A 14,835-nucleotide genomic window follows, 5' to 3' on the forward strand; every position below is an offset into this window, starting at 1 on the left:
ATATAATGTACATATGTGTCGAGCCAGGACAGATTTGTCATTGGTCCTTAAGGCCCCACACTTTGGCCTGCAGTTGAACCCCACAGCTTCTCTCGACACAACTCTTACTGTTCCACAATCTGTCCACTATGGTAAAGTACAATATAACCTTTATATACAGCTCGTTTTTAAGCTTTAGTATTAGCCAGGATTTGAGTGGAAGATTGTTCCCTTACACACTCAGTGGGAGTGGATCTGGCGTCCAGTTTTCTTGCTAGTGTCAAGTTCTTTCTCCTACGACATGTTGAAAGACCTGGACAGAGTAAATGCTAATAGTCTGATACACAGACTTAAATCCAACGAAAACCTTCTCACCTGCTTTATTTCATATATCCTAACAGGAAAAAGAAAGCAGATTTTGACACTGTTCACGAAAGGAAAAATACACCTGTTAATCTTTGCATTGAAAAAACAACAACTGCAGTGTTGAAAAAGTACCGCCATGCACGCAGTGACAAAACACAGAGTCTGTCTGGTTTCAGGGGCATGAAGAATTACTTCACACAGCGGGCCTTGAGGGGCAGGGTGGATAGGCTTTGGCACGGCTAAAACTCTGCATGAAGCGGCACTGACTTTGGTCTTTTCCAGTCACTAACAGCCAAAGACAACCTCATGATGTTGACTGGGACGTTGGCCAACATGTGGCTGTTCTGCCTCAGCTGGCCAAACTATAGATGGTCTGTGCCCCTTAAGGCTGCCACCACCTTTTCTGTGATCATCTTCTTACATTCTAAGATTTTATTGCTTATGTACATTTTGATTACATTATGACAGTTTACCAGGGGTGGTGCAACCTTTATACTCACATCTGCATAAAGAGATGTTGATCATAGCGTCATAGCCAGTAGCTGAGGCTACATCAAATTAAAAGATCTGTTGATGTGCAGCCTGTGGTGCCCAAACCAGAAGTCAGAGTGAAACAATGGTGCATTGAGAAAAATTAGCAGCAGTCTTGAACAACCGCAAGTATTTAGTTATCATTTCTTGTTAGCCTTTTACACCAAAGCCTTGAGTGTAGCATTCAGAGCTCTAAATCTTCCCAGTGTGTTTTATTTTGCCCCAATACTAAAATGACAATTCTGAAAACATTTTCCACAGTTAAAAAAGTGATGCGTGGCATAAATAATACACTGTGAAAATTGTTAAATTATAAATGAGCTCACATTTCATAAAAACATTTATTACATATACACATTCATTGACCATGTCTTACACGGTATGTTTTGCCGGTGACTCCAGTAAGAATCCCACCACCACTTCAGGACGCCAACTGCCCGACAGCCACAACAACTACTTTCACTGTCGCGGTTCGTCTTCTTGCTGTGTGTGCGTGTGTCAGTGTGTGTGTGACAGAATACTTGTGCACTCTTGACTAGAGCTACCTTTGGTCTCCAAACCTTCCCAAAATGTTTTTTTTTGTCCCTGAGTAAGCGGGACACCCTGTGTGACACATTCTCATTCTGGCCTCTACTTGAAATGCACTTAAAAATGTTGATGGCACATTATTCCTGCTTTTTCTTTTCTGTTTTTTGTATGCGAGCTCTGACACTATAGCGAATGTTAAGATTGGTAAGGACATAACGGTAATATAATAGTGAGGATATTCTCTCTCTTGATGAGATAGAGATAGAGAGACCACTCTCATATCTGTCCACTGCATTGAAGCTGCAGCCAGCTGCTAATTAGCTGAGGTTAGCATAAAAAACTGTAAGCAGGGGGAGACTGCTAGCCTGCCTCTGTCCAAAGTTGAAAAGGAAATGTGCTTACCAGCACCTCTAAAGCTCGCTAATTAACACATTATATCGCATTTGTTTGGTCTTAAGTCTCCAATGGTTGCTTGGCAACATCACGGTGAAACCTACTGCTCCAGCCCAAGAAATAGTTTCGGCACATGAACCCCTTGCCGCTTTCACACTTAAGGTCTACATAACTTCATTCATATAATGTCTTAATTAGGGAGTTTTAGAGGTGCTTGTAGGTGGATTTGTTAACCTTTGCACAGAGCCAGACTAGCTGTTTGCCCCTCTTTCCAGGCTCTATGCTATGCTAAGCTAAGCTAACCGTCTGCTGGCTCGAGTGTCATATTTGCTGTGCAGACACGAGAGAGGTATTAAACCTTCTCATCAAACTCTCTGCCTGAAAGCATAACTTGGTGCTGGATAAAGCTCAAAACGTTTTGGGCCCCTGCGTCACCAATACAACAGTATAGTCTAATGTCCACACACTGTCTCTCCCTAACTTCCAACCCAACAAATAATTCTCATTTTCTTCCCCGGTACATCTTGCTAATATAATACTCTTTTCGGTTTATCCTCCCATATGAGAATAACAATCATTTGATTTCCTTACTTTTCCTCTCATCCATTCTGATTCACACAATCATCCCTCCGTCCACCTCTTCACCTTGTCCCCCGGTGTTTGGCACGATTGCAGGCATCCGGAGAATGCCCGACATGGGGTTTGGCCGGTCGGCCCCACATACCTGCAGCGTGGCATGGCAGGGCTTTAGGGGAAATGTGGCGCATGTGCCACTCAGCAGCCCTGTCTGATGTCCAGTAAGTGGCTTCAGACATGAACACTAATCCACTCAGTGATGAGAAGGCCTCAGTCTGATGGCTCTGCTGCAGGCTGCCAAGACTGTCCGAGCACACTCTCAGGTTCAGACAGAGCACGGTGAGGACAAACTCTGGGCTTCAAAGGGAATCATTGCAACTTTAATGAAATTGCATTTCCTTTGCAGGTATTTGACTGTGATGAATCAATTTGTTCATGCTTTCCTTCTTTCTTATGAACTATTTATTTTCAAAAGGAGACTCAGGACAGTGAACTCTGTCTTTGCTCTCAGATAAAGTAGAAGACATATGAAAAAGATAGCATGCGGAACAGTTAAAAAGTCCTGTATTTTTCTTTTTACATATTTTTGACAGAGCAGTGCAACGGTAAATGATATCACAGCTGAGTGGAAAACTTTAACCTCGTTAACGTTGATATTTCCGTTCATTACCTCTAAAGTAGTTCCAAAGTTATTAACAAAATGTTTCAATCAATTTGTGCCATTACATCATGTAGGAGTCGTGTTTGCATAGCTGTATGGAAATGTTTCCATCTATAGCATTACATATTTGATACCTCTGGAAAAAGGAAGTTCTAAGAGTTAGTTTAGTTTAGTCATTGCTTCTGAAGTAGTGATAAACCAAAACAAGTTCATGCTGGCCGAAAAGGTGTAGGCTTTAGCCTGAACTTATTATACCCTATTTTGTTCAATTCCCTTTAAATGTATACATTTGTGTAACAAACATGTCATTTGCGCATATTTGACCACTGGTTCATTAAGGCAGTCCATGTTTATTCACCTCAAACAGCCGATGAACTCCAAAACTTTGTTTGTACTCGCGCTTGGCAGAGTGCGTGCAAGCTCCCAGCATGCATGGAGAAGTTTATACTTCGCTGTTCGTTGCATTGTCCTCCGAAATGCCAGAGGGCGGACGAACAAAATGACCTGTGGAGAATCAAATAGACAACAAGTGTAACCCATAGACCAGGGGTATTCAATTAAAATTCAACGAGGTCCAGTTAGAGGGAATTTCCTCAACTTGCGATGTGATTGAGTCCCATATTTATTGAAGTAGCCGAGCAGTTATATCAACGTATGTATGTAGTCAACAACTGACTGTCAAATCAAATAAAGAAAAAATATTTATTGTCAATTTTCAAATAGAACTGAATTAATAATAAATAATAGATACTCTAATGATAAATAAATGCTTTTAAAAATGTTTATCTTGAAATAAAGTATTTCATTTTAGAAAGATTTATTTAACTGACTTGTCCTTCAAATTCAGTTCATTCAGGTGTGAAGTGATGTCAACCAAAAAAGCCGCAATATTATATTCTCATCTTCTAAAAAATGAAATGTGTGCAGGGACTTCATCTGTGGTTATTGAAAGCACTCAGCCATATTTTGCTCTCCGTTAACATCGTTGTTAGTCATTTAACTATAATATTAGGATTCTGATCATATTGGGCTCTTAGATTGTTTATTTTCTGTTCCTTCATTTAGGATGTGAGTGGGTACGTTTGCTTAAAGGATTTGTGCTTTGTCTCGTGGTGGTGCTAATATAGTGATACTGGAAATTACATATAATAAAGCCAACAGCAAGTAGGAACCTTTCAGGATCTCCTGGCAATCTCTAGCCAGCTGTCACCTTATTAAAGTTTTTGTTGTGAAATGAGGAGTTATCGCATAGATACCTAGAGCTCGTCCATTGCAGTCTTTCAAAGCAAGCGATAGAAAGAAATAGAAACAGAATATTCAAACATAATTTCTGGCCAATTTCGCACCTTTTTATCGACCTTGCATGCAATCGGGCCTCCTCTAAAATTCCCCCCATGTTCAGTCTAAACACAAGCTAATGATACACCCACTCGTGTCCAGAATGTTGTACATTTTAAATTCAGAATGCCACCTCTAGTCCCACATAAAGACAAAATGATCACACCATGATATGTTTTACATATACAGTGTTGAAAAGGTTTCTGTAAATGTTAAGATCGTTGTTGCTGTGTGAACATTAAAGCTACAAGAAAACCTCCACAAAGGAAAATGTTGTGGTTTTTTTTCCCCCATTGATGAGCCGCTTCTTTGAGTTTACCTAACGGCTGGCTCAGTAACTGTTATCTATCTGACTCGTGATGAGACACCCACAAGAGAGACTGGATTTTCTTCACTTCACGCAGATTAATTTGCATTACAAAGTATACAAGTAAACCGAGCTGTCCGGAGTCAACTAACTTCACAATAGCACTGTATATTATTTTATACCTCCATTCTACCCTAAGTCCCCCCCCCCCCTCTTCGAAGATGTCCTCTTCCTCCTCTGAACTTTCACCTAGACAAGTTACACTGTGTACCTCGACCAAGTCATAACAGAGTCTTTTTTTTTTTATCAACCATAGTCTCCTTCCCCACTCCCCACCCCCATGATTGATTTTACACAATTTCAAGACACAAATCTTTTTTTCTCCCACCCTACAAACTATAATTTTTGCACCACTTATGACATGAAATGGGATTTAAGAGAAAAAACGGAACAGGTTCTGCTCTCTCATGAATTTGGTCAAACATACATGTATGTAGTGTATACCTGATAACCACACACACACACACACACATGCTCACAAACTCGCATACACACTCATCCGTCGTCCACCCTTTAGTCCATCTATTCAGCATTATAACTTGGGCTGTTTTTGTAACAAAACAAGGCCTAATCCTAAATTCAGGGAGCTGTGAATGTGCCTCAACAAATGGCAGACAAATGAGAAGGATTAGCGAGGGCCTGTGAAAGAGTGAAAGGTTTGCCATTGATCTACGGTGGTCCTGTTCTCTTTCAGGGCCACTCGGTCTGAAAACCCCACTGAGTAAGAGCATACAGGGCCACTCCAGAGCCCCCTAGGCCACCGAGAGACACACAACAGCCACAATTAGTCTCAGGAGCTGTAATGGCAATTCAATAAGCGCTTTAAAATTGTGCCTTAGTCCGTCTGCCACCCCCCAACCCCTCCCATCCCTCCCATTTTCGTCTACATACATAAGATTGGTATTATGAGTGGCGAGGGGCTCTTTTTTTTCTTTCCCACCCACCACAGTTCTTTTCAGTCACTGTGAGAGAAAATGACCACACAGGGTTTCAAAGGTTCCAGGGGCTGTGGTTTGTTGTCGCTGAAGCAGCATGACTTGTGCCCCTGTAGATTTTGGCTAAGGCCCTCAAAATGGGCTTCTATGATTACTTTTTTTTCTGTCACTCAGCTGCGAATTAATTTTTGAAGCAGTCAATGTAACCTTTTCCATTTTTAATGGGTCATGCAGAATATACCTTCACATGTCCCGATGTGAAGGTGTGATGTGCTTTGCGGTGTCTTAAGTGGGCAGACAATACAACCAAATTCATGTTGCGTAAGAGGCCTGTTCCGAAACATAAAGAGATGACGCGCTGTGCAGCCTACCAGGTGCTGTCTGACGGACGCATCATTATCATCATCGCATGACTCACTCTCTCGGTCTTCTGTTTACACCGATCAGATCAAACACAGCCCAAACACCTGTGCTCTGGACATCAACACATCATGGCAGAGGAGGAGCTGAGGATGTCTTCTGGATGGCTGTCATTTCCATTCTCCTGGGCTCTCTTTGGGACATTCCTCGTTGATTTTGCACAGTGTTTAGGTTTTTCCTTTTGCCTCGTGATCAAAGGCCAAAGCTTTTGATCAGGACTTCCAAAGGATCCCTCTTGTTTTGCTGGCGAGCACGCTGACAGGACAGTGGTGGAGCAATGATAATTACAGCTCCCATTTGGTGTCCCTCGAACTGGCACAACAGTCACACCCTCAGGCCAAGAAGAAAGAAGAGATTTTTGGACGGTTAAAAAAAAAGTGGAGAGAGGAGAGGTAGAGGAGAAAAGGTGGACGACAAACTGACGAAGAGGCGAGTGAATCGAGAGAACGGGCAGAAAATGGAATCGCTTTGTGCATGTTTAAGTGTGTCTGTGCCTGCTGAGGGTTGGATACCAATCAGATGTTCAGAGATACCTGTAAAACTGAAATGCACTGTATTCTGCACATCTGTATAGAAAGCAAAACAGCTTAAATATACTGTATATCATATACATGCAACATTGTAGTACTGCGAGCTTGCTAGCTTGTACGAAAAACGAAATGTAAACATGAAAATTTGCCGTTTAAGGTCTTCGCTGGTTGCAGGGAAACTGTTCATTTTTATACTTAGGCATTTGTACAGGTAAGACAAACTAGATGCGTTTTGATTAGTGAACTTAAGACATGTTGGTAGGCTGATTTTGGTACCTTTGGACAGAGACTGACCAGCTGTTTCCCCTGGTTTACAGTCTTTACGCTAAGCTAAGTTAGCTGTCTGCTGGTGGAAGCTCCATTTTAAAACGTACAGACATGAAAGTGGTATCGATCTCATCTAATGCTGGGCAGGAAAGTGAATGAGCACGTACTCCAATGTGCCAAACCTTTCCTTTCTGATGACATGTCTATATTTTACAGTTAGAACACAACAGCAACAAAAGGAACAAGTAGTCTTTACTTTACCCGCAAGGGTGCACAGCTGAGGACAAAGACATTTGCATGGCAACAGTACCGCCAGACCCCCCATACTGATGTGCTGCACCCAGACCTGTGGAGCTGAACTACAGTGTGACTTCACGCCATCCTGACCAGACATGTACCCCTGTCACAGTAATCTCACATTATGACAAGCTGAAAGGTTGGCCTTTATTCACCCCAAACAGCCAATATTCATCCCCCGACTCTCCTTTCTGTTGGCTGAAAAGACCCAAGTGGCCTCCTGTGCCACTGGAGGGCTCGTCTGTGTGTAAATGACCTTGATGCTCGGGTGCATAGTTCACGACCGCGGACCTTTCATCAGACACGGGGAGGTCCTCCACATCAACGCCTCTCCTGCTGTGAGTTTTGTCATGATTATGATGAGGAGGGGGATTATGTCTGCGAGCTCTGATGGAGATGTTACCAATGCTTAACAATCAGCTTCACGCTTGAGACAAGATTAAAATGCCATTTTGGGAGAAGTGATTTGCAAACGGCTTTCTACTGTAGCGCAAGGCAGGGAGCCATGACTCATGATTTATCCACATTTTTTATTGAAGTTTACCAAACTCAGCATGGACCAAGGCACTCACATGATTTTACTTTGCTGAAATGAATCTAAAGACTGTTTGTTCTGAGACTTTGGCCTTATATACAACCTACTATTACTGGCCTGTTTATGATAAGTGGATCACAAGTGTACCGATATCCAGTAGTAATACCATATAAAATGAGCTGAATATGGACTTGATTACTTTTTTTTTCCCTTCTTTTTTTTAAACAGTATGACTACAATCAACACAAAAAGTAGACAATAACAATAAACATCAACTTCAAACAGTTAGAGTACAAAATGTTTTAAATATATTAAATGTTCTATTAGCAACAGCCTTGTTGAGAAAATGTTAGCAAGACTTAAGAGAGAGGCAGTATGTAATAACCCTTTACTACTGTGTATACAATTAATGAAGTTGCTGCTATGTGACATCTGCTTTACCTATGTCTGCTATAATGCGTTAAATGACTCAAAACGTATATTTTTTTAATTTCACAACAAAGAATCGGAGACTAGATGAGACTTTGCATTTTCTTTTCTGATACTGATTCCTACTCTATTAGCTGTGGGTTGTTGAACGGGAAAAGCAGTCCGACAGAAGCATGCGCAAACATACACAGGTCATCTCAGAAAATCCAGCATGTAATCCCAGTAGTTAGCTTCGTGTTCTTGTCATACATAGACATATACAGACAGAACAGTTCATTTATCAATGTGTTTAAAGTCAGTAGAGATTTTCATCTCGTCTGCACAGTTCAGGTGCAGATCAGTGTCTCTTATCCAGTAGTGTCAGTACAGTATATCCCAAGCAACAAGTGAGGATGTTCGATTTGCAGTAGCGCCATAACCAGGATTTTAGAACTACTGAGGGCATGAGTCCAAGTCCCCACTCGAATTGTTCATTAATTATTTGGTTTCCCATTCCTTGTTAACACTCTGATTAGCAACTTGAGGTGCGTGACTGGAGTTAAGAGACGCCATGTACGACCGTGTTGTTTCACAAGTAGCGTATTTTAAGCTAATAAAAAGCTAGATCATCGTCAGACGACAGCCGGTGGGTTCCATTTTGGCCAATGCTTTCTGTATATGAATACGTAATCTGTGTATAGAGATTATAATGATGTAAATCCTCACAACTTTACTTCACTTAAATTTGATTCTGGTGTATGGATACCTATTTTGTTATAACTTTTTTCATTTTCACTGGCCTAAAAGTAGTCAGATTTAGCCTTATAAACATATCACATGTGAAACATTCATCTTTTCCATTTCACGTGTAAAATGTCCAAAAACCACATTATGCCTGTACGTTAATTCAGTGAAATGCTGTTTGACATGTGATAAACCATGTACCAATATATGTGAATGTATCATATGTGAAACGGTGTTGCACAGGAAATCTTATTATCATTTTTCAATTTCTCATTGGCTTAAATGGTGGTCAACATGTGATGAAGATGAGAAATGTGTTTAACATGGTATGATACATGGTGACAACTTAATTGTAGAGTCGATCACATGCTTCCGTTCTTAATTAGCGGAGCATCTAGAATAGCCTTGCTATCCCTTTTCAGTCCTCTTACAGCCTCTTAAAGTCATCACCCCAACACCGCAGCTTTACATGCAGTTCAGACACACAGACGATACTGCAGCCAGACAGATGCCTGGATATAGTATAATCCTACTGTATATTTACTGTATTACTGAACATCATTAGAGAAAATAACTTAAAAAGTACATATTATACTAAATCTACAATTGTTACAGCCCTCAACAAATGTACTTTTATGTGACAGGAGGATGGAATAATGAAAATAAAGATTGCCTTCACGGCTGGATCAACACTAGTGTGAGGAGGCAGGTGAGCCAGTCAGCCGGTCGCCGGTCAGAGTTCAGACTTGGGCAGCTAGGAAGGGAGCATGGGCAGGAAATGAGTGGACGGGTGTCTCCGTCGAGCCTTGTGACCCCGCCGTGGCTTCCCCCGCCCGTTCAGCGAAACAAACATCTGCCTGCCGCTGTGCTTCCATCGGAGGGAGGCGTACGTGTTGTAGCCGTTCTCCTCAATGCGCTCCTTGAACTTGCAGCTTGGGTTGTACTTCACCTGTGATCAGAGGGAGGAAGACGGAGAGGTTTAAGAGGCTATTCCTACTGTGCTGGATTAGGTCAGTTTCCAAGAAGTGCACAAAGGTTAATGTCTGTTGTTGCAGTAAAGGATTTCCCAGGTGTGTGTAATTTATAGTTTTTGCTTCAAGTATTTCACTGGTTTGTCTTTTTGAAGCCACAATGGAAGTTTTTAGTCTACAATTAAAGGCTTGGTTCACCCAAAAAACATAATTTTCTTCACATTGGGGTTTCACGATATCCACCTCTTATTTTCCATAAACCAAATACAGTTTATGTCAGTGGAATTTCATTTGTGCTGCTCAATTCATTTAATTAAGAAATAAAGACCTCAAAGCAACGTGTTCTTCCAGAAACAATGTTCTGATTACTTGGAATAAGCTACAGGCCCCACACGTAAGTTTTCATCTGGACCGATCACTGAAAGCTGATCACTGACTGGATCACATGGAGGTCTGTGAAATATCCTGAGTAACTGGGACATTGTTACTGGAATGAAATGTTGCTATTTTTCAATGCCATCCTTTCAGGGTTTCAGTTGCAGGAACAAAGCTCAAACCCCCAAAATACCACACATTTAAACATTTGGGTGAACAGAACAGGTAACGTACTCAAAGTAATTAGAATGAACAAAGTTGGGAATAAAACCAACCTTTTTCAAAATGTAATGTTATGTTCTATCAAGTCCGCCATCTCTTTTCTGATTAAGTTAAGAGCTTTCGATTCAGGTATATTAATCTGTGAAGGTAATCCAACAGTCAGCAAAGCCACTTTTGAGTCTTGAAAGATATTGTAGTGACAAGAGGTTCTGCTGCATTCCCTTTTCCAGATCGTAATCGTGCGGCCATAATGAGGCCCTGTCTGTGATAGCATCAGGGTAGTATGAGCCCGGCGTGATTCACCTGCCTTTTTTGTTATTATGGGAGCTTTCAGGCTCGGGTCTTCAGATCTGCTTATGTCTTATTTACTGTGTTCGCTTGTTGACGGCACTTCTCTTATCACTGCTATCAGTGACTGATTGCCTGTCCCTGATTTCTCCTTTTCCAAGATGTAAGTACATGAGCTAGACACCACACACCTCAGGTCTGATGTGCGGCTGGTTATAACAAAGACAGGTGATTACTTTTGAAAGCTTGCTGTGTGAAACATCAATTGGCAGATGGCACGCGAAGACTTTTAAAGGAGCCCAGCTGGCTTTTTGTCATTGCTGGTCTGGTGTCTTCTCTCTGCTATTTATTTTGACAGTGGAACAAGCCAACTCAAGCTGCAGGTATCGTCAGCCGTGGCCCAGGTGTACAGCCATGATTGATTGCGGCACTCTGACCTTCTCTCTGGACTTTCCAGCAGAAGATTCCCTTTACTGCCGCAGAATCCAGCATGTTTGGGTAGGCACTCATTTGGGACCCCTATACATATACGCCTCACCACCCTCCTCCCTTTCCCAGCCCTCCCATCTTGACCTGCAGAAACAATGTTGTCGGGTTGTATACGCACCGATCCAAAGAGCGTGCCTTTCTTGGACATAGCTAAGTACAGCCCGGTGCTGACAGATTTGATGGCAACAACTCCCACACTGACAGATCGGATTTCCATCAGGCCTGGAAAATAAAAGAGGGAACAAGAGTCTGGATTAGAAACATGTAGCTTTTGGGAGTTTCCCCATCAAAAGCCACTCTATCATTAGCGATTAGAATACCAGACAGACATATGCTCTGGCGGGATAGAGCCAAGGACAAGAGAAAACAACACACAGATTCACATGACATGCACAATGGCTCGGAAGAGCTCCCTTTGTGAGAAGACCAGTTGAGTTTGGAGCGTCTCGCAGAAAAGATTGAGATTTGATCATATCCGAAAAGGCGGGAGTTTATTAAAGCTTAATTCAATAACTTAATCTGTACACCCCGGTCTCGGACTACATCCTGAGATGCACCAAATTTGTAACATGCACTTCTGTAGCACACACATACAGTGTCTGAGCCTGCACAGTGTCATTCTGCCTCGCTGCCTGCATCCATTCCTCCTAGCTCCAGATGTGACACTACACCCTGATGATGCCCAGTTTTGTTTACTGAGGGACACAAAACCCGCGCCTGCCGGCCACTTAAGCAGCCTCTCCAACTCACTTCACCCTGCGAAAAAAGCTGGCAAGCTTGTGGCCTAATTGTTTCCTCTGGGCACTGATTGCAAACAAGTCCCATGTGGCTCCCTCTTGATCTGTTTTTTGTCCGCATGCAAAAATAACGGCACACAGCAATTGTCATGGCTACGACAGGGAGATGTTTTGGAGATGACCTGAAGGCTTACCGCATGGTTCTGAATAGCAGCTAATTGCTGGAGATGAAGCTCTCTTTTGGATCATATTTTTTTTTTTCTGGCTTAAATCGCCCACTTACACCTTCAAAAGCGCCCTGATGCGGCCTGCTATCTAATCAGGCCACAAAATCTTCTTTTTACACCCCTGAAAACCACGTCTGTGCAAAGAAAACATGCAATGTTGCTGCTCAAACACTAGGCACTGTGGGATATTTGTAGAAAAGAGGATTGTTGGCTTTGGAAAGATGCTGTAAACAAAGTACCGGATCAAGGTGTTGAAGGACAGGGTGACCTAAAGCTGGTAGGAAATGAAGTAGTCATAAAAGCAGCAGTGGGCCACTGGTCTGGCCACCCAACTGACCAAACCCCAGCTGCTTTGGTACAACCGCAAGTCTTGTTCACGGCAGTGACTGAGTTCCTGAGCAGTCTCGCTGGTTAAACCCGTCCAGCAATGAAAAATAAACGCTTTCGCAGGTAATACTCCTCCTGCAATGCAGTTTCTTCTATATATATTTGTGCAAATCCAGATTTTAACATTAAAGCTGAACTAAAAGGCTCGACTTAACATGTTTTTGGATGAAATAATGATTTATATATTTGTTTTAGAACAGACTTTAAAGGGTAGGTTCTCACATTTTCAAGTCTTTCTTTATACAGAACAAGTCCTTCAAATTAAACAAAATATATTTTTTTATCCATAGAACATTTTCTTACATCCCGATTACCAGGATGACATTATTTGTCTGTGTCTGCCAGAACTGTCATATTTCTGTGTGATGATGTGACGACACTATAGTATAAGTTTGGTTAGTCACCAAAATGTTAAGTGAAGTTAAGTTTAGGGAAAGATAATGGTTTGGGTTAAAAGAAGTACTTGGTAAAGGTTACAGAAAGCTTGTGGTTTGGGCTAAAATGACCACTTTGCTAAGCTTCTGAGAGCTTCGTTTTCATGGTTTCAATAATAAACACCTGGTTGGGGTTTGGGAACGATTGTGGTCATGCTTACAAAAAAATAGCAAAGTTGACTGTCGGTTGAAAATGTGAAGTGAACATCATCGTCTCCCGTGTGTTGACCCATTCATCCATGCAAACCTGCCTATGCCGACTTTTCTCAATGAGCACATCTGAAGTGCTCCAAAACTTTAAAAAAACATACATCTGCTGCTCCCATCATTCTAAACACGCAACTATCTCCAACTGTTTTTTTATTCTTTTTTTATTAGCTCTGCTCTGAACATCCCCAGTGGTGCTTACCAAGTGAGGTCATCTACTTCAGGCACAAGGAAGTACAAAGAGTAAAAAGGAAGAAAACCACGAGGAAGGTAAACAAACACAAACTCCTTTTGAGTGTCTTTCTTCTCTGACAGGACCGTGTAAATGAAGCCCTCTATCCGCTCGCCACAGCTGCAGGGAAGGAGGGAATGCCACCGTCGAGTCCGTCCAGGTACCAGCCCAGCTGCACCCCTATCATTCCTGCCGTGCCTCTGATCCTCCGAGGAAACGTTAACACTTTGATGGCAGCCTCCTCTTTACGAGCTGTGTTTACAAACACCGGGTGTGCTACGGTGGCACCTGGAGCGTGCAAGGGACTCGTAAGCAATTAGCCGAGGCCCCGGCTGGTGATTGGAGCGCTGCAAGGGTTTATGGGGGATTAGTCCAGGCCAATAAAAACCGGTGGTGCCTGTAAGTGGTGCCAGCCATTATTTGCTGGTTTGAGTTTCCAGGCACAGTAGGTGTGTTGGAAGGATGTTTGTCACATCTGAGACATTGCAAAGAGTTGTTAGTGAACAGTTAAAGTTTCAAATTAGAAGGAAAAAAAAGCGTTGAAGCTAGAAAATAGTCTTAAAGAAATGTATTTTTAAAATTTGAGGGGTCCTCTGGCTGATATCTGTAGCGATTTTGTGAAGCACTTCAACAAATCTCTACAGCACATTAAATACTTTCTCTCCTATAGTCTCACAGGTAGCCTTCATGTCATTTCATTCATGCATGCTGCTGTAGCAGCCAGCAGATACAAAAGATCTGAGCACATGAAATGGGGATTTCACATTGTCTCGAGGAATCACTCGGGCTCTGGACGCTTGACCACACATCTATAAAGACCAGTTAGATCCATATAACTCACAGTCCCCCCTTTGAAAAGTCACTCCATTGTGTTGAAAGCCTGAGAAATCAGAGTGAGGTATTTTAAGCTATTAGAGGGTTTTCCTAACTGCTGAAATCCAAAGGTCACTTTACTGGAAGGAAAGGCTGTATGACGGAATAAATTCTAAGTATTCATTTTTGACTGAAACTATTACATTTTTTCTTTTATCATTTATCATTTATTTTTGATTGTTGGTGGTTCTTAAGAAATCCTAAAACTATTAATTGTGACTTTTTAGGCCCATGCAAACCAACTTAAATTTAGATTGGACAAATGAATATATCTAACATTTTAAGTGCAGTGTGGGGATAATCCTCTCTTTAATAAACCCTGTTAATAACTTGTGGTCTGGTCTAAATTGTTAAGAACTTTTAACACAAACGGGCAGGAATATATAGTTTGCTCCAATAAAATTCTATTTTTTCTTCCGTAACAGTGTTTAGAGAGAATTAAAGTATTTTTTAAGCTGTGAATAATTTTCATTCAAGAACAGTTTCAAACCTTTTGAACAAAATCACAATTAAAAAGA

General features: G+C 41.7%; 1 protein-coding gene across 1 annotated transcript in view; it reads right to left on the reverse strand.

Moving 5' to 3' along the window:
- Nucleotides 1-7,984: 7,984 nt before the first annotated feature.
- fgf22 (fibroblast growth factor 22) overlaps nt 7,985-14,835 on the reverse strand; it is a 28,640-nt gene continuing 21,789 nt past the window's right edge. The window contains exons 2-3 of the mRNA XM_031868465.1: nt 11,339-11,442; nt 7,985-9,824 (exon numbers count right to left, since the gene is read on the reverse strand). Of these exons, the coding sequence (XP_031724325.1) occupies nt 9,630-9,824; nt 11,339-11,442 (299 nt within the window). The 3' untranslated portion in view covers nt 7,985-9,629. The remainder of the gene's footprint in view (nt 9,825-11,338; nt 11,443-14,835) is intronic.

Source organism: Anarrhichthys ocellatus, unplaced genomic scaffold (assembly GCF_004355925.1).
Source record: "Anarrhichthys ocellatus isolate YVR2014 unplaced genomic scaffold, GSC_Weel_1.0 scaffold42, whole genome shotgun sequence".
Lineage (NCBI taxonomy): Eukaryota > Metazoa > Chordata > Actinopteri > Perciformes > Anarhichadidae > Anarrhichthys > Anarrhichthys ocellatus.